The sequence below is a fragment of the Ceratotherium simum genome, chromosome 16, assembly GCF_057802395.1.
Source record: "Ceratotherium simum simum isolate JZ-2026a chromosome 16, ASM5780239v1, whole genome shotgun sequence".
Lineage (NCBI taxonomy): Eukaryota > Metazoa > Chordata > Mammalia > Perissodactyla > Rhinocerotidae > Ceratotherium > Ceratotherium simum.
In genome coordinates, this window is record NC_141915.1 from 1,407,682 (window position 1) to 1,434,221 (window position 26,540).

Below are 26,540 nucleotides of genomic sequence, written 5' to 3' on the forward strand. Positions count from 1 at the left end.
GCTCAGAGTCTCACAGGATAAACAGACACACACATCTACTCTACAATCTGATCTGTGCCAGGGTGGATATATGAAAAAAGTTCCCAGGGAGAAATTGGGGCACCTGGGGTGAGGATGACGGTGGCTCTGTGATCAGAGGACAGGTCTCAGTAAGCGTGGCATTTGAGCCTCGCCTCACAGGAGGGGCAGAATCTCACCACGTGAGCAAGAGAGGCAGAGGAGAGAGCTATCCTGGTAGAGGCAAGGGCAGAAGCAAAGGCCCAGAGGCAGGCGGTATACCCCAAGGAGGGGAACAGTCCAGGATGGCCAGAAGCTAGAGGAGCACTTCACCAGTGGGTGGCTTTAGGCAGGCCAGGGAAGTGGTGTTCACTAACACTGAATCGGTTCTCTTGAGGTTCTCCTGCTTCTGCCCCAGTTTGGTTGTTCCAACACTACGAATGCCCCCTGTTTTAACAAGGGAGTGGGCCTTGGCCGGAAGGCTTAGGAAGGCAACAGGATCCAGCTAATCTTGTTTTGATTTCACTGCATTTATTTATTTTTATTATTTTTATGTTACTTTGGATTAATGCCAAGTGAAACTGGTTTTCAATCTGCAGTAGTGATAAAAGTCCTTTAAAAGGAAGATTGGTTGGCTTAGCGGTTAAGTGCACGCGCTCCGCTGCTGGCGGCCTGGGTTCGGATCCCGGGCGAGCACCGACGCACCGCTTCTCCGGCCATGCTGAGGCCGCGTCCCACATGCAGCAGCTAGAAGGATGTGCAACTATGACATACAACTATCTACTGGGGCTTTGGGGGAAAAATAAATAAATAAAATCTTTAAAAGGAAGATTGGTGACAGATGTTAGCTCAGGGAGAATCCTGCTCAGCCAAAAAAAAAAAAAAGTAAACTTGCCCAAGTAAAAAAAAGTAAGTCAATATAAAGAAAATATTTTATAAATAACATCATAGGTGGCTCATGGATATGCCAGAATCATGAACTTGGTCCCCAGGAGTGAATGGAAACTGCAATATCTGGGAAACCCCAGGCCAGAGCCTAGGTGTGCAGGGAAGGGGAAGGAGAGGAAACTGCAGTTTCTTCTTCCAGGTGGCCAGTGGAAGAGGTGCTAGTTCATCTCCACCTCCAGGGGGAGGATCTCTGGGATGGCATCTCTAGGGATCTGCTTGGAGCAGGGGTATGAGCAGGGGGTAGTGGCTTTAGTGTGTGACAAACCTGGGTTTAAGTTTTGGCCCTACCACTTACTCCCTGGGTGGTCTCTGGCACCTGACTCAGCCTCACTATAAATCCAAAAAAACACTACTACTGCCTTGGGTTGCTACAAGCAGAAAGACCCACAACTCTCGATAAATGGCAGTTCCCTCTCTCACTCACATCCTTTCTAACTCTAGCAGGGAACCGAATCTGAAATCCCGTCTCTGAGAATGTTCATCAGATTTGGGGGAAACAGAATTTTACTCCTCTGTTCTGACCCTAATTAAAGGGCGTACAAAACATCCAATCTTAGTTTATCTTACTGGGGTAGAGACCAGCAGGGAGACCCTGGCGATTCTCAAGACTAACATGTCAGCAGTAACAGGCAGGGAATGTAAGTGTGGGCATCAAAGGTTGCTACCCTGGAGCGGCAACAGAAAGATGTGGTTCCCTCACAGCTGGCAGGCAGACGGGGCAAAGAAGTGATGCACTGATATACTTCATATGCAAGCCAACTGGAAAATGGCAACCAAAAGGATTCTTAAGAAAAAACACTTCAACAAGAAAAGCAAAGATCCCAGCTGGCCTATTACAGGGCAGGAGTGGCAGGGACACAGGAGGAACAGTGCGTCTCCGCAGCTCCACCAGCAGGCATTGTGCACTCGGCCTTTCCACGGGATTTGGTGCTTAGGAAGAAGTGAGCTGAAGGCAGCAGCTGTAATCCACAGGTCTCAAAGGTGAGTTTCCATTAGGGAGCAACAACCAAATGCCTTCTCCCTCCTCAGATGTGCAGAAATGTAACAGATACCCAGCTGATGAGGGTGCAGGGAAAACAGGTCCTCTTGGGCTGTGTCGGTGAGAGTCTAATGCAGAATACCTTTTTGGAGGGCAATTTGGCAGTCTCTAGCAAAGTTTCAAATGCTCTTATAGTCTGATCCAGGTTTTTACTTCTGGGAATCTAAACCATAGAAATGTATAAGTGAACAAAGACACGTTGCTACAGCATTGTTTATAAGGACAAAATCCACTGCCTCCCAGTAGCAGAACAGCTATTATGAATTGTATATCCACGTTATGGAAGTCTGTGCACAATGAGGTAGATCGAAATGTGCTGCCGTGGAAAAATCTCCAAAGTATACAATGGCATGACAAAAGCAAGTTGTAAAATGAAACCTATAGTAGGATCCCATTATACAAAAGAAACTTCATGGAACAAGAGCCACACACTAAGCAGCTGAGGGGGTTCCCTCTGGGGAGCTGAGAGGGGTGGGAAAGAGAGGACTTGCACTTTACAGAAAATATACTTCTGTCTGTATTGTCTAATTTCTTTTTTTTCTTTTATAATTTTTTTATTATTATTTATTTATTTATTTTTTCCCCAAAGCCCCAGTAGATAGTTGCATGTCACAGTTGCACATCCTTCTAGCTGCTGTATGTGGGACGTGGCCTCAGCATGGCCGGAGAAGCGGTGCGTCGGTGCGCGCCCGGGATTCGAACCTGGGCCGCCAGCAGTGGAGCGCGCGCACTTAACTGCTAAGCCACGGGGCCGGCCCTGTGTTGTCTAATTTCTTAAAACAAGAACGTGTACATATGTTACTTTCACTTTATACACTTCTTGTCTTCTAATTTTAAACAAGAATGTGGTACACGTGTCAATATCCATTCACTGAAAGGCAAACAACGAGTTGGCACAAAAGACCAAAGAGAAGGCAGCCTGTGGGGCAGAGGAACTGTGGAGTACCGGGGTTTGAATGCCGGCCCTGCTGTGGGAAGGCCCCAAGGCGCCACTTCCCCTCTGCCCACCCTACAGGAAGGCTGGGAGGGTATGTGCACCCTTCTCAAAGGCAGCCTTCCCACACCACAATCGGGCTGCAATGGAAGAAGCTGGGAGACCATACCCAAAAGGCTGGTCCCCTCCCCTTTTCCTGCCTCTGTCCGGTCCCTTGGTGGAGCTCTGAGGCAGGTACCATTTCCTACCCTTCTCCTTAAGCCTATCAAGTTTTGAAACTGAGACCCCTTGGGACATTCTCTCAAACAAGTGCATGCACTTGATGAAGTTCAATGACAAGCTGAAAAGCTTGTACGCTCCAACTGCCTTCTCTCCTTTCTGGCCAGCTCCTACTCATCCTTCAAAACGAGGTCTAGGCAGTCCCTCTCAGGAACCTTCCTTCTGCTCTCCTCTGAACCTCCCACACTCCTCTGAACCTCATCCCCACTTCTATCTCAAGACTCATTCTAGGCACTAAAATTATGTGTTTATCTCCCTTTCAGTGGAAACTCCCTGAGGATGGTGGTTGTGTCTCATACATCCCCAGTGCCAAGCAGGACAGACACTCAGAGATCCTGGGAGGCTGTCCCACCTCCCCCCACCATCACACTGCAACCTGCTTGTGTACCCCGGGCTGTGAGCTGCCCCCAAGACAGGAGGGATCTCCTCCTGGAGGACAGCCATTCACTAATGGCCAAGATAATGCTACCAACCCAACTGAAGGCTATGATTCCTATTCTGTCACTTAGCCACAATGACACCTCAAGTTCCTCAGTTCTATCATTACCTCTAAATCCATAAGGCTACGTGGCCACGCTCCCTCCCAACAAAACAATTTTGTATAAAAACAACAACAATCATACAGCATCATCTAGCAAATATGAATTGCTGAATAATGAACACACTACCCATAACAATGATGCTCTGCCTTCCGCCAGATACACATCCTTCACTTAGGTTCTGAACAATCCTGAATCTATGTGAGTGCTTAATAATACACCCCCAAAAAGTATGCAACCACCTCACACGCATCAGGATGGCTACTATCCATAAGACAAAAAATAACGGGGGCCGGCCCCGTGGCTTGGCGGTTGGGTGCGCGTGCTCCACTGCTGGCGGCCCGGGGTTCGGATCCCGGCCGCGCACCGATGCGCCACTTCTCCGGCCATGCTGAGGCCGTGTCCCACGTGCAGCAACTAGAAGGATGTGCAACTATGACATACAACTAGCCACTGGGGCTTTGGGGAAAAAAAAAGGAGGAGGATTGGCAATAGACGTTAGCTCAGAGCCGGTCTTCCTCAGCAAAAAAAGAGGAGGATTAGCATGGATGTTAGCTCAGGGCTGACCTTCCTCACAAAAAAAAAAAAAAAAAAAAATAACGAGTGTCAGTGAGGGTGCAGAGAAACTGGAACCCTTGTGCACTGTTGGTGGGAATGTAAAATGGTACAGCCACTGTGAAAAACAGTATGGTGGTTCCTCAAAAAAATTAAAAATAGAATTACGGTATGACCCAGCAATTCCACTTCTGGGTATATACCCTAAAGAACTGAAAGCAGGGACATGAAGAGATGTTTGTATATCCATATTCATAGCAACATTATTCACAACAGCCAAAAGGTAGAAGCAAACCCAAGTGTCCACAGATGGATGAATGGATAAACAAAATGTGGTAGTATATACATGCAATGGAATATTATTCAGCCTTAAAAAAGAAAGGAGATTCTGACACATGCTCCAACAGGGTGAATCTTGAAGACATTATGCTAAGAGAAATACGCCAGCCACTAAAGGATAAATACTGTATGACTCCATTCATATGAGGTACATCGAGTAGTCAAATTCATAGACACAAAGTAGAATGGGGGTTGCCAGGGGCTGGAGGGAGGAGGGAAATGAGAGTTGTTTAATAGGTACAGAGTTTCAGTTTGGCAAGATGAAAAAAGTTCTGGAGATGGATGGTGGTGATGGTAGCAAAACAAGGTGAATGTACTTAATGCCACTGAACTGTACACTTAAAAATGGTTAAGATGGTAAATTTTGTGTTATGTGTATTTTACCACAATTTTAAGTTTTCTTTTATTTATTTATTTATTTATTTTTCCTCCCCAAAGCCCCAGTACATAGTTGTACATTCTACTTGCAGGTCCTTCTAGTTCTTCTATGTGAGCCGCTGTCACAGCCTGGCCTCGGACAGACGAGCAGTGTGGTTCCACGCCCGGGAACTGCATCTGGGCTGCCGAAGCGGAGCACGCCGAACTTGAACCACTAGGCCATCAGGGCTGGCTCCACAATTTTTTTAAAAAGTATGCAGTGAGTTGTGCTGTGTCCTGGAGAGTGAATTAATCAGGAAACAGCAACTTGGTTTCAAAAGTCTTCCTGAAAATTGCTGGAGAAAAGCAGGCAGACCTCAGGTCATGTTCCCAGGTCCCAGGAGAACGGAGAACCCCAGTCCCCCGAAAGGGTCTTACCATCTACTTGGGGAGCAGGGCCCAAACAAGGACCGCCTGGGGGCAGAGCCTTAAGCATCACCTGGCCTGGACCTAGGAGGAAAGCCGAGCCTGCTAGCACGCACACAGATGGGGCATGGAGACAGCCAACACTTGACTCACTGACAGGAGGCCAGGCGGGGCACTGGGAAGCACACAGGCTGCGCTGTGGACCTCAATGGCTTTCAATCCTGGTGGTTGTATGATTCTGAGAAAGTCACATAGAGGTAAAAACGCCCAGCTCACAAGGTCAAGAGGATTAAAGGAGATAAAACCTTCAAAGGACCCAGCACTGCTCCTGGCCCACGTGGGCGCTCTAGAAACGTCCGTTCCCTTCTCCTCCCCCTCCCCACACAAGGAGGCCTCCCCTTGGGCCCTGCACACTCAGCTGCTCTCAGAGCAGGCCTAGACCATCATTCATCTTTGAATTCAAAATCCCAACCTACCCTACATGATACATTGAAATAAAGTCAGATAATTATTAAATACACACAAAATATAAGTGCCGCTGCAGTTCAGGGGCTTCTGGGCCAGCTTTGTGGCAGTAGGAGGATCTAACTAGGTCTTGAAAGATATATGGATCTAAACCATGAGCAAGAGAGAAGGAATGCCACCCATGGGGAAGAAGAGGATGAACACAGGCAAGGAGGGAGCGGGAATGGCACAGCGCATGCAGAGGTCTGTTAGAGAGAAGACAGCGAAAAGCCCAATCAGCGAGGGCTGGAACGGCAGGCTATGTTTATAAACCACTCCGAAGGAGGTGGGGAGTCCAGGAGGGTTCTGATAGATTTGTCTGAAATTTTGAGAGACCACAGTGTAGAAAGAGAGGGAGAATGAAAAGAAGGAGACCAGCTGGATGGTACCTGCAATGGCCCAGGGCTGGACTAAGTTAGAGGAGGTGAAAACCAAGAAGAGGAAACAAAGGCTAAAGACATTATAAAGAAAAACAACCTTCCCCCAACCCCCACCAGGCTCTACAGCCAAGGGAGGCCCACAGAACCTCCATCATAGTCTGGCTCCTCCGTCCATCTGCTCAGTCCCTTAGGAACCTTCCTTCCTTTTGCTGTTGCTCCCTGGAGCAATCTGCCTTTATGTTCAAAAAGTATTTATGAAATTGAAATGAACACATCTCATGGGTATCTTGTCAGATACGTGCCATTACAAGTGACATTTTTGGGTGTCAGAGTTAGTCTCTTTCGTCTCCTGGTGGATCCAATTTGTCCAGTTGACAAATGAGAAGACTGTGACACCAACAATTATAGAAATAAACCCAACCTCGTATCTGGAAATCAAGCTGTTCTCTCGGTGTCTTCCATCACACTCAGCAGACAATATGGCGGGCCACTGGCAGAGGGCCCTCACTTCTCAAACCACATCAGCTCAGCGGGACCAGCAGGACCCCAAACCACATGACCCTTCAAGATGGCAGGTGGAGAAAATAATGTATATGACTTTTTTTTTTTAATAATTTTATTTATTTATTTTTCCCCCAAAGCCCCAGTACATAGCTGTATGTCATAGCTGCACATCCTTCCAGTTGCTGTACGTGGGACGCGGCCTCAGCACAGCCGGAGAAGCCGTGTGTTGGTGCGTGCCCGGGATCCGAACCCGGGCCGCCAGCAGCAGAGTGTGCGCACTTAACTGCTAAGCCACAGGGCCGGCCCTGTATATGACTTCTTAACACCAGGGGAAGAAAGCAGAAAACCTCTTCAAAATACTACTCGGACTCAACACAAAAGAGCACATACTGTATGAATCCACTGATAGGAACTTCTAGAACAGGCAAAACTAATCTCTGGTAATAGAGTTCAGATCAGTGGTTACCTCTGCAAGGGGTATGTTGGAGGGGAGGACTGACTGGGAAGGGGCATGAGAGACTTTTCTGGGATGGTGAAGTCTATATCTTGATAGGGGTGTAGGTTACAACTGTGGATGCATTTGTCAAAACTATAACAACTAAGATTTGTGTTTCACTAACTATAATTCACAAGTAAATTATACCTCAATGAAAAATATTAAATATATAGAAAAAATATACACACATATATACAAATATATGTATATAAATATATATCTAAACTAGATTAAAAAGAAAGTAGAATCTCCTATGGAGGCTAAAGGTCTTGAGAAAACTAAAAGCCACATTGATTCAGGACTTAAGCTTTAGGTGTGGAAGTGAACTTGGAGACCCTGTTGTTCAATCCACGCTTTTCAAATGAGTAAACAGGTAGGACATGACCTGCCCAGAGTCACAGAGCAAATGAGCCACAGAGCAGTGACCAATCCCAGACCCCCGGAGTCCGAGCCTGGGATTAGTCTCTCTGCTCTGGACCAGTGCCAGAAAAAGCAGGTAAAACAGAAGACCAAAGGTGATTTTATGAACTAACTTCATTTCAACCATCAAACCTGGAGCAAAACAGTCACCCTCACCAAGCCAGGTCTGAATCAGCAGATTAACTTTCAAACAACAAAAAAGTATTTACCTTCAGGAGTCTGAGTCAAGAAATGCCCCCCCGTTAAATGGCAAACTTACTACCACTTTGCTTAGTTTCCCTGCCCATATATAAATATCCAAATGACCACAAGGACCCTGAGGTCCCTGTGGAGTCACAAACTGGGTTTTTCCCCAGTTTTACCACTGACTCACTGTGGGATTTCAGCAAGTCATCTACTGTGATACAATACGAAATATTTATTTGATCTTTGTCCCAGGCTCCTGCACATAGCTCCTAAAACCCTTGGAATCCAAAGTGATAAGAGTGTCTTTTGTATGATGATGAGACAACTGGTGGCTGAGGGGCCCCTAGATCGCTTCAGGATGCGGGCTGAAGAGGCATTAGAGGCTTGGAACTTTCAGCCCATCCTGCACCTCCAACTTCCAGGAGGGGAGACGGGCTGGAGACACAGTTCATCACCAATGGCCAACGATTTCATCAGTCATGCCTACATAACAGAGCTCTGAGAAATTCCCAGTTAGTAAACACATGGAGGTGCTGGGAGGGTGGTGCACCCTGAGAAGGCATGGAAGCTCTGCACTGCTTCTCTCATACCTTGCCCTACACATCTCTTCCATTTGGCTGTTCCTGAGTTGTAGCTTCTATAATAAATCAGTAAATGTAAGTAAAGTGTTTTCTTGTGTTTTGTGAGCTGTTCTAGCAAATTACCGAACCTAGGAAGGGGATCACGGGAACTTTTGATTTATAGCCAGTTAGTCTGAAGTACAGGTGGTAATCTGGGACTTGCAACTGGGGGCAGTCTTGTGGGACTGAGCCCTTAACCTGTGGAGTCTGTGATAATTCCAGGTAGTTAGGTCAGAATTAAATTGAATTGTAGGACCCCCAGTTGGCGTCAGAATTGGTTGGCGTCAGAAAAAACCACACACACACTTGGTGTCAGAAGTGTTGTCAGGGTAAAAACAGCATAGACCTACCCTCTCTGGGCCTTCACTTCCTCACCTGTAAAAATGAGGGGGTTGGACCAAATGCCGCTAAGGCCCTTCCAGCTAGAACTCGGTGATTCTTTGAATTGCTCGTTTAGGAATCTGGAGAGTTAATACGAGGGATTCTCACTCCCTGAAGGCCACTAGCAAGTTCCACTTTCCAACGCCAAGCAACATCACTTCTCAGGCCTCATTTACTATTTTGACTAATGACGTGCCAGAACTCTGTGCGACTCCTCCTTTGGGAGCGGCAAACACTCGAGTGTCCTACTGCAGGGCCCTGTCCTTGTCCCCAGCTCTCAAAGACTTGCAGCCCAACTCTCTGAGACGAAAGAATCAGTCTCCCTCCATTACACTCAATTTTAAATCAAAACCCAAAACAGAATTTTTGACGTGCCTCCCAGACTACGAGCCTTGTGCTCCATTAATTACTAAGCAGCAGCTGGTAATGTCTTAAAGGCAAGCTGGTCAGTTAGACAACCTGGCATCTGTTTGAATCCCCTTTCGTCCTCCTCCTGACACTGTTGTTCCAAAGCAAATCCAAAGAGAAACCAAAATACACAGGTCTTCCAGTATGAAGCAGAGCCTCAACGAGGTGGTGAGAAAGCAGACCCTTTGACCACATTCCCAGAAACTGGCTGGGACAACGAGGACACTGTACGCTGAACTGCAGTCAGAGGACCGAAACTGGGTGAGTAACTTAATACTAAGACACATCTGCATCTGAGACAACTATGACCAGATTTTCAGCCACCAACTTCATTCAGGTATTCATTCATTCCATTCCACAAATAATTACTGAGCTCTCCAGTTGAGCGGTTAAGAGCACCGGCTCTGGAGTCCACAGACCTGGGTTCAAGTCCCTGCTTTGCCACTTATTATGCACAGACCTTAGGAAAGGTACTTAACTTCTAAGCCTCAGTTTCCTACCCCATAAAACGTAAATGATAGTACCTGTGAGGCAGGTACTCACACGGCTGTGGTGGGAATTAAAGGAAATGATGCATGTAAGGTAATTAGCCCAGTACCCGGTGAGGAGTCATGCTAACTAGTACTATTAGCATCATCCTTCTTGTCTTTAAGGCATGTGTTAGATTCTATTGAAAAATAAGGGCACAACACCAAAAGCACAGGCAACAAAAGAAAAAGATGGACAAACTGGACCTCATCAAAATTAAAAACTTTTGTGCATCAAAGGACCCAACCAACAGAGTAAAAAGGCAGTTCACAGAATGGGAGAAAATATTTTCAAATCACTTATCTAATAAGGGATTAATATCCAAAATATAGAGACAACTCCTAAAACTCAACAACACCAAAAAAACCAACCTGATTAAAAAATGGGCAAAGGACTTGAACAGACATTTCTCCAAAGAAGATATACAAATGGCCAACAAGCACATGACAAGATGCTCAATATTACCAATGATCAAGGAAATGCAAATCAAAACCACAATGAGAAATAACTTCACACCCATTAGGATGGCTATGATTAAAAAAAAAAAGTTTTGGCGAGGGTGTGGAGAATTTGGTGGGAATGTAAAATGATACAGCCACTGTGGAAAATAGTATGACAGTTCTTCCTCAAAATATTAAAAACAGAATTACCGGGGCCAGCCCGGTGGTGCAGCAGTTAAGTGCATGCGCTCCGCTTCTGCAGCCTGAGGGTTTGCAGGTTCAGATCCTGGGCACACACTGACGCACCGCTTGTCCAGCCATGCTGTGGCGGCATCCCACAGAAGGTAGAGGAAGATGGGCACGGATGTTAGCCCAGGGCCAATCTTCCTCAGCAAAAAGAGGAAGATAGGCATCGTATGTTAGCTCAGGGATAATCTTCCTCACACAAAAAAAACAGAATTACCATATGATCCAGTAATTCCACTTCTGGGTATATATCCAAAAGAACTGAAAGCAGGGACACAAATGGATATTTGTACACCCATGTTCATAGCAGCATTATTCACAATAGCCAAAAGGTAGAAGCAACCCAAGTATCCAAAGACAGATAAAAGGATAAATAAAATACGGTATATACATGAAATGGAATATTATTCAGGCTTAAAAAGAAAGGAGATTTTGGCACATGCTCCAACATGAATGAACCCCGAAGATATTATGCTAAGTGAAATAAGCCAGTCACAAAAGGACAAACACTGTATGATTCCACTTATATGAGGTACTTAGAGTCGTCAAATTCAGAGACAGCAAGTAGAATGGGCATTGCCAGGAGCTGGAGGGAGGAGGAAATGGGAGTTATTATTGAATAGGGACAGAGTGTCAGTCCGGCAAGATGAAAAAAGTTCTGGAGATGGATGGTGGTGATGGCTGCACAACAATGTGAATGTACTTAAAACTGAACTTAAAATGGTCAGAATGGTAAATTTTGTGTTATATATATTTTACCACAATTTTTTTAAAGTAGATAAATAAGTACAAATAAAAACAGGTGCCCTCATGGGACATTTAGTCTAAATGATGAACGGGACGAACCGTAACATAACATATTCTGCTTTCACACACTGCATCTCACTGATCCGCTTAACAACCCTGTCGGAGGTGACAGAACAAGGATTCTTGTCACACACACCCCTTCCCTGTTTACAGATCAGGAAACTGAATATCAGAACAGTTAATGGACTCACACACGACAGCCACACTGAGAAGCAGAGACCAAAAAGTGCCAAATGTTGGAAGGGAACAAAGAGAGGGCAACGGGCATCTCCACTGCTCTAGAATTCATCGATGGAACTATGCTAGCTTCATGGAATTCCCACGTGGAATCGGTTAAGGTCTAAATGGAAACAGACCGTGCTTGCTGTCTACAAGGCAATATGAACAAAAGCTGTGGACTCAGACTCCCTGGGTGTAGAATGGCTCAGCCTACACGAGCCACTGAACCTTGGGCAAGTTTCTTCACTCCCCTAAGCCTTCATTTCTTCATCTATATAATGGAGATAATACCACTGACTTAATGGAGTTTTCAGAGAAAAAAATTTTAAATGAGATAATGTGTGTAAAGTACTTAGTAGGGTGACTGGCACATGGTGAAGGGTCAGTTAACGACAGCTAATATTTTTAGCTTTGAAAGATGCTGAAAACTACGACTGACAGAAAGGAACCCTGAGAGTGAATAACTGCAGAGTATACTGTACCACATGCTGCGAAGGTCACAAGGAAATAGAAAGTATGCAACCTACCCTGAGGAGCCTCCAGTCTTATTAGGAAGATAAAGCAATAAACACACGACAAGACACAAGATAAACAACAACAGGAAACAGTACGGGCAGGAGGAAGGGAATCAACAAGTTTGAGTATACTAGTCGAGTGCAGGGCTCTGTGCTCTGTTACACATATTCTCTCATTTAATCTTCACAAAAACCTGGAGGGTAATAGTCTACTTTATAGGTGAGGGAAGAACCAAATGAATGATATGGATAACAAACACTGTGAGTTCAGAGAAGAGATTCAGCACCATACAAGGTGGTCTAGGAAGGCTGCCTGGAGGAGGAGGTGAGTGCTGATAGACAGCAGGCTTGACGACTGGATGGAGAAGATCAAAGAAATTTTTCTAGGTCAGGAGGGAGCACTAAAATAGGCACCAAGTCTGAGACTGCTTTTTAAAATGCCCCTCTTCCAACTATGATAAGCTGGGTCAGCAAAAAACGCCTGAATGTTATTTATGTATATCTTTTCAGACTATAGACGGTCCCTAACTTACCAAGTTCGACTTCCGATTTTTCTACTTTACAATGGTGCAAAAGCAGCATGCATTCAGTAGAAACCATACGTCTAAGTTTGAATGTTGCTCTTTTCCCGGGCTAGTGATATTCGGTATGATGCTCTCTCGCGATGCTGGGCAGCGGCAGTGAGCCGCAGCTCCCAGTCAGCCCCAGATGACGAGAGTGAACAACTGATACACTTAACAATCATCTGTACTCATAGAACATTATGTTTTTCACTTTCAGTAGTCAATAAATTACATGAGATATTCATACTTTATTATAAAATAGGCTTTGTGTTAGATGATTTTGCCCAACTGCAGGCTAATGTAAGTGTTCTGAGCACGTTTAACGTAGGTTAGGTGAAGCTATGATGCTTGGTAGGTTAGGTGTATTAAGTGCATTTTCCACTTACAGTTATTTCCAAGTTACGATGGGTTTACCAGGATATAACCCTATGGTAAGTCAAGGAAGATTTGTACTAGGTTAGCCTAAAAATTCTGAGTGATTATCTGCCAGATCAAAAGCCACAGCCCTTAACTGATGCTCCTCTGGGCACCACATTTCTATCCCCTTACTTGCTGTATATCCCTCCCGCCAAAAAAATAAATAAATAAACAGGTAGATTACACAGAAATATGCTAAGAGTTGTTATACAATATTGCATCTCCAAGGCATGAGAAAATGGAGAGTGAAATACATAAGTATTCCACTTATTCCACTTATTATGTGAAATGAGAAGAATCTCAATGCGTTTTAAGAAAGCACATTATGGTGATTTTTTTCTCCTTTGCACTTTTGTATATTTTTCAAATTTACTACATGGGTATACACTGTTTTTTAAAAAGCACAATTCTGGGGGCTGGCCTGGTGGCGTAGTGGTTAAGTTCTCGCACTCCCCTTCGGGGCCCCAGGGTTCGTGGGTTCGGATACTGGGCACGGACCTAGACACCACACGTCAAGCCATGCTGTGGTACTCTCCCACATACAAAAAACGGGGAAGACTGGTACAGATGTCAGCTCAGGAACAATCTTCCTCAAGCAAAAAGAGGAAGACTGGCAACAAATATTTGCTCAGGGCCAATCTTCCTCACCAAAAAAAGTGAACATATAAAAAAAAATAAAAAGCACAATTCTATGAGAATTTTTAACATACCAAGTAGCCCACTCTAAGCGTGGCGCCTCTTGAGCAGAGCCCCATGCCCCAGCTCTTGTTCGTCTGCACACGGAGAGCAGGGCAAGAAGGAGCAGGCTGACCCTCACCACGTGACTTGCGATGTCGGGTGTTTTATAACCTGCCCAGGCAGTTAAGGACAAATGCTCTCAGTATGCCAGACTTCTTCCTGTGCCCCATTAGCCTCCGCACCTCCTTGTCTCTGACAGGGACTCACGGGAAGGGCCGACCCCAGACCTCGGAGGAACCGGCACTGCCTGCTGCTGACTTCCTTGTAGGACCACCGTTCTGCACAGATGGGGGCTTTCATAGTGAGAGAGAAGAATGACCTTTTGGTGACCTCCAAGGGGAAATCTCCCTGCCTCTATAATGATATCTATGCCACTTTCCTGCCTAGAAATCTTTCACGGCTCCCCAGTGCCACCAATGAAAGGGTCCAACCTACTGGCCAACCTTTGAAGCCCTCCACAGTCAGGCCTTATCCTACCTTTCCAGTCTCGCCTTCCACCTTGCCCCCTTGCTAGGCAAACAGAACCAATCCCACGACCCCCACCTGCCCCACCTAACGCCGAGAGCCCGACAAGCCTCCTTTTCCATTACTACATGAGTCAAATCCCCCCCATTCGTCAAAGCATATTCAGCAGCCACACCTCCTGAGTCCTCCCGAGTCCTCCCTTCCCTCCTCCAGTGATCCTCCTCGCCCTCCCCCGTTGAGGGTAACAGAATACCAGCTCTGGAGCCAGAATGCTGGGTTCCAACTCCAGCTCCTTTACTGCTGGTTGCGTGACCTTCTCATGCCTCAGTGTCCCTGTCTGCAAAATGGAAATAATAACAGTACCTTACTGAGAGTATTGTTGTGAGGATTAAAGGACTGCAACATATATAAAGTGCCTACTTTAGTCTCTGGCACATAGTAATACAAAACTGAACTTTAAAAAAAGCAAAATCCTTTACCTATTATTATTACTACTGGAGGTAACTCCTTCCCTCCTCCATCCCCTTACTTCATTTATCTGTCCAATCTCATGCCACCACTTTCTGTCTTACCTGATTTAGGTACCTGTCTTAGCTCCCTTAGTAGACTGAACGTCCTGGTAAATACTTAGCTTGGAATCTACAGTCAATATACAGCCACTGAATGAATGAATGAATTCTAAATAATCATACTTACAGTCTGTCCATAAGAAAACCCACATTTAATGTTTGAAGAAAGATAAAGAAGAGATCAAAGAGGCAGAACTTCTCATCTAGAGCAACAGTTTTCAAAGTGTGGTGCCTGGAGCAGCATCAGCATTACTTGGGAACATGTTAGAAACGTAGAATGTGAGACCCCTTGCCAGACCTAGGGAATCAGAAACCCTGAGAGTGGGGCCCAACAATCTGTTTTAACAAGCCCTCGAGGTGCTCCCGATGCCCTGAATCATGGGATCCACAGAGCCAGAGGCAACATGACAGCACAGAGTGAGCACTGGATCAGGAGCCGATTCTAGGCTTAACTCTGGTATTGACCTTGCACAAGTCTCTCAACCTCTCAACTTCCTTATAAGCAATACAGGGACAACAGCACTCAAATAATTTTTTTTTTTTTTTTGTGAGGAAGATCAGCCCTGAGCTAACATCCATGCCAATCCTCCTCTTTTTTTGCTGAGGAAGACTGGCCCTGGGCTAATCTTCCTCCGTACCCATCTTCCTTCACTTTATATGGGACGCCGCACAGCATGGCCTGACAAGCGGTGCATTGGTGCACGCCTGGGATCCGAACCCAGGCTGCCAGCAGCGGAGTGCGCACTTAACCGCTACACCACGGGGCCAGCCCCAATTTTTTTTTTAAGATTTTGTGTTTTTTGGTGAGGAAGATTAGCCCTGAGCTAACATCTGTGCCCATATTCCTCTGTTTTGTGTATGGGACACCACCACAGCATGGCTTGATAAGCAGTGCATAGGTCAGCGCCCAGGATCCGAACCTGCGAACCCTGGGCTGCCGAAGCAGAGCACACAAACTTAACCGCTACGCCACCGGGCTGGCCCTCAAATAATTAAATGTTGAGGGGATTAAGGGCCTGGTGGTTAAGCGCAGCATGGTCCACTTTGGCAGCCCGGGTTCAGTTCCCAGGCGGGGACCTACACCACTCGTCGGTGGCCATGCTGTGCCAGTGACCCACACACAAAATAGAGGAAGATTGGCAACAGATGTTAGCTCAGGGCGAATCTTCCTCAGTAAAAAAAAAAGCGATCCCATGTACAGAGTGGGGCTTAATAATTATAAGTTCCTTTCGGTTCTCTTCCTGTGTATCTCACAGGGTTGTAAAGACTAAATAAAAAGATTGAAGCAAAAGGGCTTTGTGAATTGCCAACTGCCATAGCAATCTGAGGGACGACTAATCAGCCTTGGTACAAACAGCCACACTAGAGTCAAACACTAGCATTCACAGGGCACTAGGAAGCAGTTTACGTCCAACACCATCCAATCTGCAAACACAAACCCACAACAGAATATCTGCTGCTTACACGTTTATTAAAGCAGAACCACGAAGAGAATAAATGATCTTCCCTGCCCACCCCTGATATTCTGTTCAGAGTTAACTAGCTACTCTCTGATCCTTTAACCTAAATGAACCCAAACTTGACTCTTGGAAAAGGATTATCTGAAAGTGTTTTCCAGCCACCACAAGGAAAACCGCAGACACCTGCAGAGCACCATGGCCCTGACTCAGGGAACTTCTGACGTGTGAATCCAACGCCAGCGGTCATCCAAATCCCAGCGGTCGTGCAGGGCTGAGACAAGACAGTAACGTTCTGAAACTTGTTTCAGGAGAGAAAAATCAAGAAATAAAAGTAAGTGCTTTTTCTTTCTCCACACTCCTTAGGCTCGTACACCACTGCGGCTCTGTCCGGAACCACACATCCTACTCAGGAGCCACCTTCCGGGGCAGGGCTGACGTGAGAATCGCACAGATGACCAAGTCAGACTGTGGGCTTAGCTGCTAGCTCAAGAGGGCAGACTCTGTCTTTGACCAAACAGCACCAAGTCAGAATGTGCCTGTGAGGCCCAGGCAGGAGACAAAGTAACAATTACTCTACTGACCCTCAGACTAGGAGCCTACTGCTTTGCAGCTCCAGGACACCTTTGGTGACGTCATACCTCTGCTGAAGGCTCCCTGACAGCAACTCTTTAATATCTGTATGCCAGAGCCTGGCACTCCACAGGCACTCAAAACGCCTCCTGAATTGGACTGATGGAATTATTTAGGTCCAAGCCCTGTGCAGCTGTTGAGAGGTATTCTTTTATGAGGAAAATAAGGTTCAGGGAGACTAAAAGCTGAAGTCAGCTAAAGAATCTCGTCTTTGATGTCACCCAGCCAGAACAGGGCTTCATCCTGGGCCAAAAGCGTACCTGCCACTGTTGCCCACAGCCACCTCTGTTCCCCTCAGACTGGCGCTCACAGACGTGCCCACACCCTTCCTGCCTCATTTACCTGTACCCAGGCATAGATGTCTCCTTCTCTAACTGGAGAAGTCACACCCATCCTCATGAACAGCCCTTGGACTCAAGGAAGCCAATCCCACCACCCCGGCTCTTCTGAATTCCTTTGGACTCCAAACAGCACTGACAATCCCCACCACTCGACTGAGCACTGAGCTACGGAGTGGCCTTCCGTTAGTCGTCATTGTTCCATACACCTCTCTTCTCTCCCCTGACACCAGAAAGCCCTTGAGAACCGGGACAGCTGTGAAATCCCAGCTCTCCCTCTTACCAGCTGAGCCATCCCTTCACTCCTTGAGCCTCAGATTCCTCATCTCTAAAGTGAGGAGGACAATAAAACCCACTTCACAGAGCAGCTGTAAGGAGCAAACAATGGCTGTAGAATTGCTGTGTGTAAGCTATCACTGCTGCATTTCATCATTAGCTCTGCGGTTGTTTTATTTCTGTATGCCCCTCCCTCCCATCAACCACCAGCACATACTTTTAAAAGAATACTAACAATACTACATGTCAAGAAAGCCACTTTTACACTTTGTCACAACAGTACAGAATAGACATTAGTACCTCATTCTGTCCTCTAATCATTGATCAGAACTGAACTGACTGTGAAATGACCTAGGCCTTGCCTGCTGACTAACTGGCAATGAGGAGGCTTCATTCTCTTTGCGGTCCAGTGTCTGTTATAAGGGATGGTGGATGCTGGGGCCTGGAAGGGTATTTTCCTTCACAGGTCACAGACAGGCCAGCTGTCCCTCATATCCTCTCCAGGGAGAAAATCCAGCCCTAACTTCATGATTCTGTGTGAGCAGTGACAGCCCCAGTTCACTGAGCCTCAGCTGTGTTCCAGGCACTGTGGTAAGAGTTGACACGCATCATCTCACTTAAGCCGCACTACTCTGTGAGTACCTATCAACCTCTCTCTCTCTCTCAGCAAACTACGGCTCAGAAGGGTTACACAATCTTCTGGGGTCACACAGCCAACAAATGGACAAGGTAAGATTCAACTCAGGTCTTCCTGACAGAAGCATCATGCTCTTTCCATTCACTACATTCCCCTACATCCCTTATATTTGCATATTTTTAAATCCCCTTTAACTTCTACTCCTCATCAAATACCTTGGCATTTCAAAGGTGTAGAGCTTCCTATTGTAAAAGAGACAGAAAAGAAAAAAAAAAATCCCCCAAGCTTACTGGCTCCCTCCAAAAACTGGTTGGAATTCAACACCCAACTGAGAAATTAGTTTTTGGAGTATGGCTGCAGTGAACGAACACCTGAGGAAAGGAAATGAGGAAGAAAGGGGCGTGAGAACCTAGAGGAACACGGGAGGTAGTCCACAGAGATGGGAAAAGACTCTTCCCAAGCCCAGTGTCCACCATCCCTTACCAAAGACGTTTCACCACAGAGAAAAGAAACGCTCCCAAATGCCAGCTAGCCAACAGAAGAGACCTCAGTAATTTCACAGGCCCCACTCAAGGCTGAAACATAAGCTGGAAATTCATAAGTAAAGCAGAAAATAAACATGTCACTTCCGCCCAAACCAGCCAGGCCCATAAGGACACCAAAGCTCCCTGCTGATAAAAGACCTTTTACCAGCCCCTCCACAAACCAGGAGGAACTCAGTTTTAAAAGAAACTAATCAACGTTCTTGACTGAGCACTTGGCATAAGCTCCTACCTTGGGTGAAAAGGCAAGTTGCTTTTTCAGTAAGGAAATCCCATATGGTGGCCACACAGGTGTCCCTTCACTAGCCTTGGGCTTTCCTTACCCAGGATACTGGTCATCTCTGGTGCCCTCTTCCGGGGACCCAGAGCCCCCTATAGGATTAACAGGTACTGCCAAGTACCCCTCTCTCTGCACTGCCACCAAAAGATTTCATCTTTGGCAAATTTAATGTAGCAAGAAAGCAACAGTCAATGTGCAGAGGTTGCTACAAGGAATATCAAAACTTGAGCATTTGAAGGGACCTACCACATCTCACCTCCAAACAGGAAAAACGTGAAGCCAGAAAAGGCAAGGTCATAGGGAGGGTAACTGGCAAAGCCTCCACTGGAGCCCAGGCTTCCTGATTCCCAGTCCAGGGCTCTTATCATTGAATAGCACGGCCCCCCTTCTTCCCGGAGGCAGTGCAGGCATGCCAGCCCCCCTGCCAAGATCGTCACCCTCTAGGAACCCCTCCCCCTTCCCAGTCCCTCCTACGGCCTAGCCTAGCCGAGTTGCAGCTCTAATTAGCAAGTCTTAGAGCAGGGAGCGTTCTCTGGGAGGGTGCCCAGTCCGCGGGCTGCTGGTCTGAAAAGGAGGAGCAGGGATGCAGGGAGAGGCGTCTGGGAGAACCGGGTCCCGGCGGCAGTGGCAGCGAGACTGTCGGGCTGGACAAGGGCGCACGCAGTGGCATCTCCCAGGAGGCGCGGGGTAGGCCGACAGCGCGGGCACCACCTCCAGGAGCCGGGGGGAGCCGGGCCCCGAGGCGGAGGGCCGCGCGGAGCATCTCCAAGTCCCAGCTGGCCTCGGGGCGCCGCCTGGCAGGGTGGCACCGACGCCGTGAGCAGGCCCGGCCCGCCAGCGGGCAGGGGCCCGGCGACCAGGAGGTGGCCCCGGTGACCGCAGAGGCCCGTGGTCCTCTCCGGCCCTGTCAGCCGCCGCCGTCGCCCACCCAGACGCCTTCCCTTCGCGCGGCCTTACCGAGGCACTGCCCCACCGGGGTGCTGAACGGGTTGCCCAGGAGGAACTCCATCTTGAGCGGTCAGCACGGCAGCCGTCCAGAGCCCTGTTAGCCGGCCGGTCTCCGCTGTACCCCGCCGCGCTCCCGACCTGACTGACACTTGCCCCCGCCCCACCCTCTAGAGCGCCGAACGCGCGGCCCCTGACCCCGCCCCCTTGTCGCGTCCCTATTGGGCAACGCCTGCCCTGCCCTCCTCCGATTGGGCCCTACGGCTTCCCGAGCGAAGCCCCACCTACCCCGCGCTGTCCGATTGGGCGGAGGAGTGAGCTCAGTCACAGGAACCTCCGTCAGGCGTAGTGACACCGCCCCTGGCCCGCCTCCGAACGAGAGTTTGTGCGCTTTGATTCCTTTATATATTGGTCAAGCTAGGGAATCCTTATGATTATTGGAGAACAGACGAGTCAATCACTCAAGTAGGGGGCGGGGAAGAGGCGGGGCTAAGTATATCCCCGCCCGTAGAAAGTGCTGATTGGAGAAACATTTGTTTTCTCTCCGGCTGGTTGGTGGCAGGAGTATTCCCCCGCCCAGAAACGTGGTCACGTGCCCCCTCAACTTTCACTCAGGATGTTAATCTTCTCACTTCCGGTTAGCAACGGAGTGGTGGCGCTTGGTTTCCCTAGCAGCCGGGCAAAGTGGCTGCTGCGTGGACCAGCCCGGTAGCCCGCGCTTGAGAAGGTGAGATCCGAAGCTGAGGTTCCGGGAGGACTCGCAGGGGCAGACAGCGCCCCGACGTAATTCTCTGATCTTTTACTCCGAGAAGTGCGGCCGGCCCTTATCATCCGTAAAATGAGCACACAGATCCCCTGCCAGCCACTTTGCAGCGGCGCTGAGACAGTCTGAACGCTAGTACCCGGGCTTTCAGGCCTGCGGATGAGAAAAAAAGGCTAAGGAAGCATTTCCTTGGGGAGCAGGGCTCGAAGAGATGTTTAAGGGGTTCCATCTCCCAGCCTCCTGGCCTGATCCCTTTCGTAGAAACAAAGGTACCCGAAAGAAAGATCCACTGATAACTTCTTCAAGAATTTAACCCTCATATCCGAAACCCTCATATCCGACCTCTTAACTGTCGTTCAATTATTTCTCTTATTTTTATTCTTCATCTTGGTGCTGTATAAAGTGCTTTGGGTGGGAATATGGATACTCAAGTTCCATGTCTGTCTCTTGTCAGTAGTTCCTTGTATGACTGTGGACAATTTCCTTTCCCTCCCAGGTCTCAGTTTCCCCATCTGGGAAGTTAGGGCATTAGGACTCCCTTCTCTAATGGCGTCCGGAGCTGACAGGTAATTAAATGACACATGTGCACTTAGTACCCAGTAAGCACTCAGTAAATGGTTGATTTTCTTCTTATTAATTCATCGCCAATAGGGGCTATATTTTTCAGATCCAATTAATCCCAGGTTGTTGTTTCCCAGGACAATTCTGGATCTGTTTCTCCTGAGGAGGCTACTCCACTGACAGTGATGTAAAACTCTCCACTGCCTTCCCCGTCTCCAACCTCTGATCTTCAGTGACAACACTGTCCTCAGGCAAGTCAACAGGAACCCAGATTGGGTGGTAAATTACTGATAAAATCCTCTTAAGGGAAGAGGATTCGGGCCTTGGCCCTGACCCAGAACAGCTGTGAGAAACATTGTGACAATGTTAGAGCTGTGACAGTGACAGTCCACAGTACCCTGGGTACAGTTGAGTCATGGTGAAGAAATTGGGCTCTGGAGTCATGTTCTCCTGCCTCTGCCGTATACATGTGTAAACTTGTGCATGTTACTTAACCTTTCTAACTAGCTTCCATTTTCTTATCTGAAAACTGCAGATGATCAGTCCCGCATGTAAATTAAGTTCCTAGAGATCTCTCAAATCCACATCTTACCACCAACCACCCTGGGCATCTCTCACGTCACGACTCTTGCCATTCTCAGTACTACAGCCAGAGAGAGCTTCTTAAAATTAAAATCTGATCATGCCACTGCTCTTATTAAGGCCCAGGAGCTTCCCAGGGGTCCCAGGATAATAATTGAACTCCTGTCGGCCTTTTCAACCTTGCATTGCTTCAGCCAAAGTGGAACATGTCTTGTTCTCTCCCACCTCAGGGCCCTCACTGTGCGATTCCCTCTTTCTTCTTTCCACTCCTCCTTCAGATCTCAGCCCCATCTCCTCCGGCCAGGCCAGGTGCCCCTAATGTATGCTGTCAGAGTTCCCTACACCTACAAACTTGTCACGGTTTGTAATTAAACATTTCTTTGATTATCTGATTCGTGTCTGAAACAGAGGTAAGGAGATCTGTCTGTTTTATTCATAGTATGTAGTAGCTATTCATTATGTGTGTGGACTAAATAAATGATCTTAAACAAATGTAGGAAAGAGGAATTATTCATCTTTTACAGATGGGAAATCGAGGGCTTAGACAGGTGAAGTGAGTTGCCAAAGGATGCACAGTCAGGATCCAAATCCTGCCCTTGTGTGCATAACAGCTGTTCCATGTTGCATAGCCATTGTCAGGCTTGACTGAAGGCAAGCTTGATCTGTCACAGGTGCCAGGCCTTGATGACGTGGGAGGGATGAGAAGTCAAAGTTTTGGAATCAGAATTAAGAATCATTTCCCAAAGTGCAGCACCTTTCTTTGAAAAAACACAAACACTTTGCAGGTAACATCTGCCAAATGCAGCACAGTAAAATTTCCCCAAAGGCAAGCTATGGGAAATCTTGGAAAAATTTGTTTCAGAAGAGTAGGGAGATGGAGAGAGGCAGAGGACTGGAAGCATCTTCAGGAGGTGAATCAATCACCCTAAGGAGATAGAGCCAGTGTTGACAGATTGGAGAGAATGGGAAGATGGAAGGCACAAGTGGAAAAGGGGTGTGGGGGGAGGGAGGAGGGTGTAGGTAGGGGGTAGGAGAGGCTGTGCCTCCTCTGGGGACAGAAAGAAAGGACACATAAGAGTTAAAGGCACTAGGACATTTGATTGTGGACAGTCCAGAAATGAAAGATGCATATGTGCATAAGCTGCATCCAAGTGGATGGTGGGGGAGGAGGGAGGGAGGGCAGCCAGGCAGTGGCAGTCTCTAAGACCAGGTGGCAGGATTGCCAGGCCCACCTGGGTTTGTGGTGGACACCATCAGTCCCCCGCCAGGAGTCTCTCCAACAGTGCTCAGTAGAATAAAGAGCAGAACACAGGGGCTGCCCAGCATCAGGGACCAGAAGGCAGGAGGTTCAGGGAGGCCAGGATATTGGGGATGCACCTGGACAAAGATAGAAGGTGAAGCCGGCAGGGAAGTGAGAAGCGGAGGTGGAAAGCAGAAGGGAGGACCTAGTTTCCACAGGGTGTAGGAGGCAGAATCTGGAAGTTTCCAGTAGATTGATAGGAGAAGGTGCCTTCCTGCAGCATCCAGCCCTTCTGGATGTTCTCACTAAGAGGGTTGGTGATGAGAATGATCTCAGGCACCCCAGCTTCCCAGGGCTGTGGCTTTGTCCAGCCAGGAATAGCAGCCCAGTGTCAGCCTCACAGTGTGAGTGAACAAGTCCACAGATTTCCCCTTTGCCTGTGGTATTTCAGCCAAATCCCTTTGGACCGTTAGCAACAGAAACCTACTGGAGTTAGTTTAAGTAAAAGAAGATTTAATGCGAGAAGTCAGGACACTCTCACAGGAGAGGAAAAAGCCCTCACAGGTCCTGGAATTAGGGACATTAGGGGCCAGAAAGCTAGCAAGGAGAAGGCAGTCTCTATGTCAGTCTGTCTGTCTTTTTGTCTTTTTTTTTTACTGGATCCCATCTCTGCTTCTCTCTGTCTGTCTGCCTCATCCCTCTCTTGCTCTCTCTGCTTAACCACGTGCCTGGCCAGTCCACGGTCCCCCAGTTCCTCCCCAGCTCAAGCAGCCAGCTCTGATGGGCACTCATCCTCTGGCCCCAAGCTCACATTTCTCAGGGGGAGGACATGAATGGCCGGCCTGGGTCAGTATCCACCTACGCACTGGGCAGCTTGTGGTATGTGTGTGTGGGGAGTACAGATATGACTGCCTGGAAGGGATGAGGCTCTCAAAGAAGGGGCATTGCAGGCTGGTATGCCTGGCTGGGGCTGCCAAGGGTCATGATCAGTGGTTGGTGCCAAGAAACCCAAACAAGGATGGGCACAGAAAGCCAAAGGCCTGAGATGGCCCTGGCTGTAAGGGAGCTGAGCTCCAGAGGCTCAGGAAACCGGTGTGGACACCGGTCCACTTCTCTGGGGTAGAGGCACAGCTGTGGTTGTGGGGCCAAGGGGTGCACCCCTGAGGATGGGCACCAGGCAGGATGGGTGCAGATGTTTGCCGGGGAAGCCCTGGAGCAGCCTTCGTGCAGATTTTTGAACCCCTAGGTCCAGTGGGCGAAGGCGTGGGAGGAGGGTGGCTTTCAGAGTGTCTTTGGCCACCACGATGCTCCACAACCTTACAAGGACCTCAGCCAGAACTGGTCCTCCAACAAAGGGAGAAGCGGAGTGTGGGAGAGGAACGTGGTGTTTTTCAGGGAAGATGAACCGGCTGTGCGACTCGATGGAGCCGAGAGTGATGGATGACGACATGCTTAAGCTGGCTGTGGGGGAGCAGGGCCCACAGGATGAGGCTGGGCAGCTGGCCAAGCAGGAAGGTATCCTCTTCAAGGATGTCCTGTCCCTGCAGCTGGACTTCCAGAGTGCGTATCCCAGGGTGGGGTGGGTGCACCAAGCAGGGCCCCGGCTTTCTCTGCTCTACCGCCTACAGAGCCCCAGAATTCCACACAATGTCCATATAAAAAGATAAAATTCTCCCACTCCAAGTCTAAGTGAACCACAAAGGTCACTCTGTTTCCACCTCAGACTCCACACGGATGTCCTTAGAGCGCGCCCCTCGGCAGGCGGAACTCAGGAGGGGTCCCAAGCAGCCAGGCAGGAGCAGTGGGGAGGAGGAGGATGTCTACTGGGAGAGCAGCTTCCGAGGAGGGGCGGGAGCCAGGAGGGGCCCAGGGCCATGCGGCAGGGAGGTGCCTCAGAAGTGGCAGTACAGCTGAGTGGGAAGACGTGGCTGGGGCCCAGGCAGATCCTCAGTGCCCCAGCGTGCCTGTCTGTGAAATGGGATGATTGTAGTCCCTGTCTCAAGCGCTGGTTGGGGGGACAGGGTGAGACAACATGTGCACAGAGTCTGGCTCACTCAAGAAGGCCAATGGGGGGTGTGAGAGGAAGCGAGAGAGGTGGGCAGGGGTCCTGCAACCCCTCATGTATTGTGCAGGCGGGCCACAGCAGAGTGACCTGGTCAGATTCACATTCCTGCTCTGTCCTGGGCTCCGACACTGGCCTGCCAGGTCATCTACTCAACAACAAGGAATTCTTGAGACCCTGCCTCAGCTGGCTTGTGCCAGACCCTGGGGATACAGCGGTGGGTGAGGTAGGCATGGCTCTGGCCCCAGCCTGCTGAAGCCCAGAGGCCTTCCCAGAGCCCAGCACCCAGAGCAGCAAGACCCCAGAGCCCCAGCCCCCACAGTGGTGAAAGGGTTAAAGGGGTTGCAGAATGGCTGCACCAGAGGGGCCTTTGACTGCCTTCCTTTTGCTTCCCCCTCCCTCCCCTGAGGCCCCCTCAGCCAGTTTACCAACTGCCTGTGTTATGCCAGGTGCTGCTCCAGGCACGAGGATGCAGCTGTGAACAGAAAGGCAAAACCTGTCCTCATGGAGCTGCCATTCAAGTGAGGGACACAAACACAGTAAAGAGGGGATGATGGTGTATGCTAAAGGTGACATGTGCTATGGAGGAAAATAAAGCAAGGAGAGTTGGGAGTGAGTGCAGTGTTTTATCAGGGATCAGAGGCCTCACCAAGAAGGTGACAGTTGAGCAAAGACTAGAAGGAAGTGAGGGAAGGAGCCACATGGAGATCCAGGGAAAGCGTTTAAGGCAGAGGAAATTGCCAGGGCAAAGGCCCTGAGGCAGGCAGACATGTGTGGAGACAGGTCAGAGAGGTTATGGGGTCAGCTCATATCAGCCTTGCGGGCTACGAGAAGGTGTTTGGCTTTTGTAGTGAGAGAAGTGGGAGCCATGGGAGGGTTCTGAGCAGAGGAGGGACTTAGGTTTTCACAGGATCCTGCTGGCTGCGGGAGGCTAGACTGTGGGGGCCAGAGGCTGGAGCAGGGAGTCTAGTGACAGCCACTGCTATGGTCCAGGGAGTGAGGACGATGGGCTGGGACCAAGACGGTGGCGGTAGAGGCTGATTCCATGTCTATGTTGAAGATTAAACTGGCTTTTTGGGCAGTCCTGTCATGCCGCTGACTCATTGAGAGCTAGCTGTCAAATATATCCTGGTTTAGTTGTGTTGTTTTGGCTTTTCCACGTGAACAGCTGATGCCTAGGGAAAAGCCAGCACACAGGGATGCCAGGCAGCACCCAGGAGTGTGGGAGCCATCCCGGGAACTGGTATCTGCAGGAAGTCAGCCACAGCCAGGGCTGTCAGCCTAAGGCCAGGGCCAGAGAAGGCGCCTGGAAAATCCAGACCAGGATAGGTGGCTGAGATCCTGGGCCAGAACTGGGCCCTGCCCGGAAGCACAGGTTGGGGTGGTGGCTGGTATCATTCTGGGA

General features: G+C 48.6%; 2 protein-coding genes across 5 annotated transcripts in view; one reads left to right on the forward strand and one right to left on the reverse strand.

The window, feature by feature from the left end:
* TOM1L2 (target of myb1 like 2 membrane trafficking protein) overlaps positions 1 to 20,063 on the reverse strand; it is a 124,140-nt gene extending 104,077 nt beyond the window's left edge. For all 4 annotated transcript variants that reach the window (XM_014789453.2, XM_004432989.3, XM_087440293.1 and 1 more), the window contains exon 1: positions 19,940 to 20,063. In XM_014789453.2, the coding sequence (XP_014644939.1) occupies positions 19,940 to 19,991 (52 nt within the window). In that variant the 5' untranslated portion in view covers positions 19,992 to 20,063. The remainder of the gene's footprint in view (positions 1 to 19,939) is intronic.
* Positions 20,064 to 20,572: 509 nt separating this feature from the next.
* DRC3 (dynein regulatory complex subunit 3) overlaps positions 20,573 to 26,540 on the forward strand; it is a 47,027-nt gene continuing 41,059 nt past the window's right edge. The window contains exons 1-4 of the mRNA XM_087440296.1: positions 20,573 to 20,654; positions 21,187 to 21,256; positions 21,389 to 21,502; positions 24,469 to 24,633. Of these exons, the coding sequence (XP_087296422.1) occupies positions 24,474 to 24,633 (160 nt within the window). The 5' untranslated portion in view covers positions 20,573 to 20,654; positions 21,187 to 21,256; positions 21,389 to 21,502; positions 24,469 to 24,473. The remainder of the gene's footprint in view (positions 20,655 to 21,186; positions 21,257 to 21,388; positions 21,503 to 24,468; positions 24,634 to 26,540) is intronic.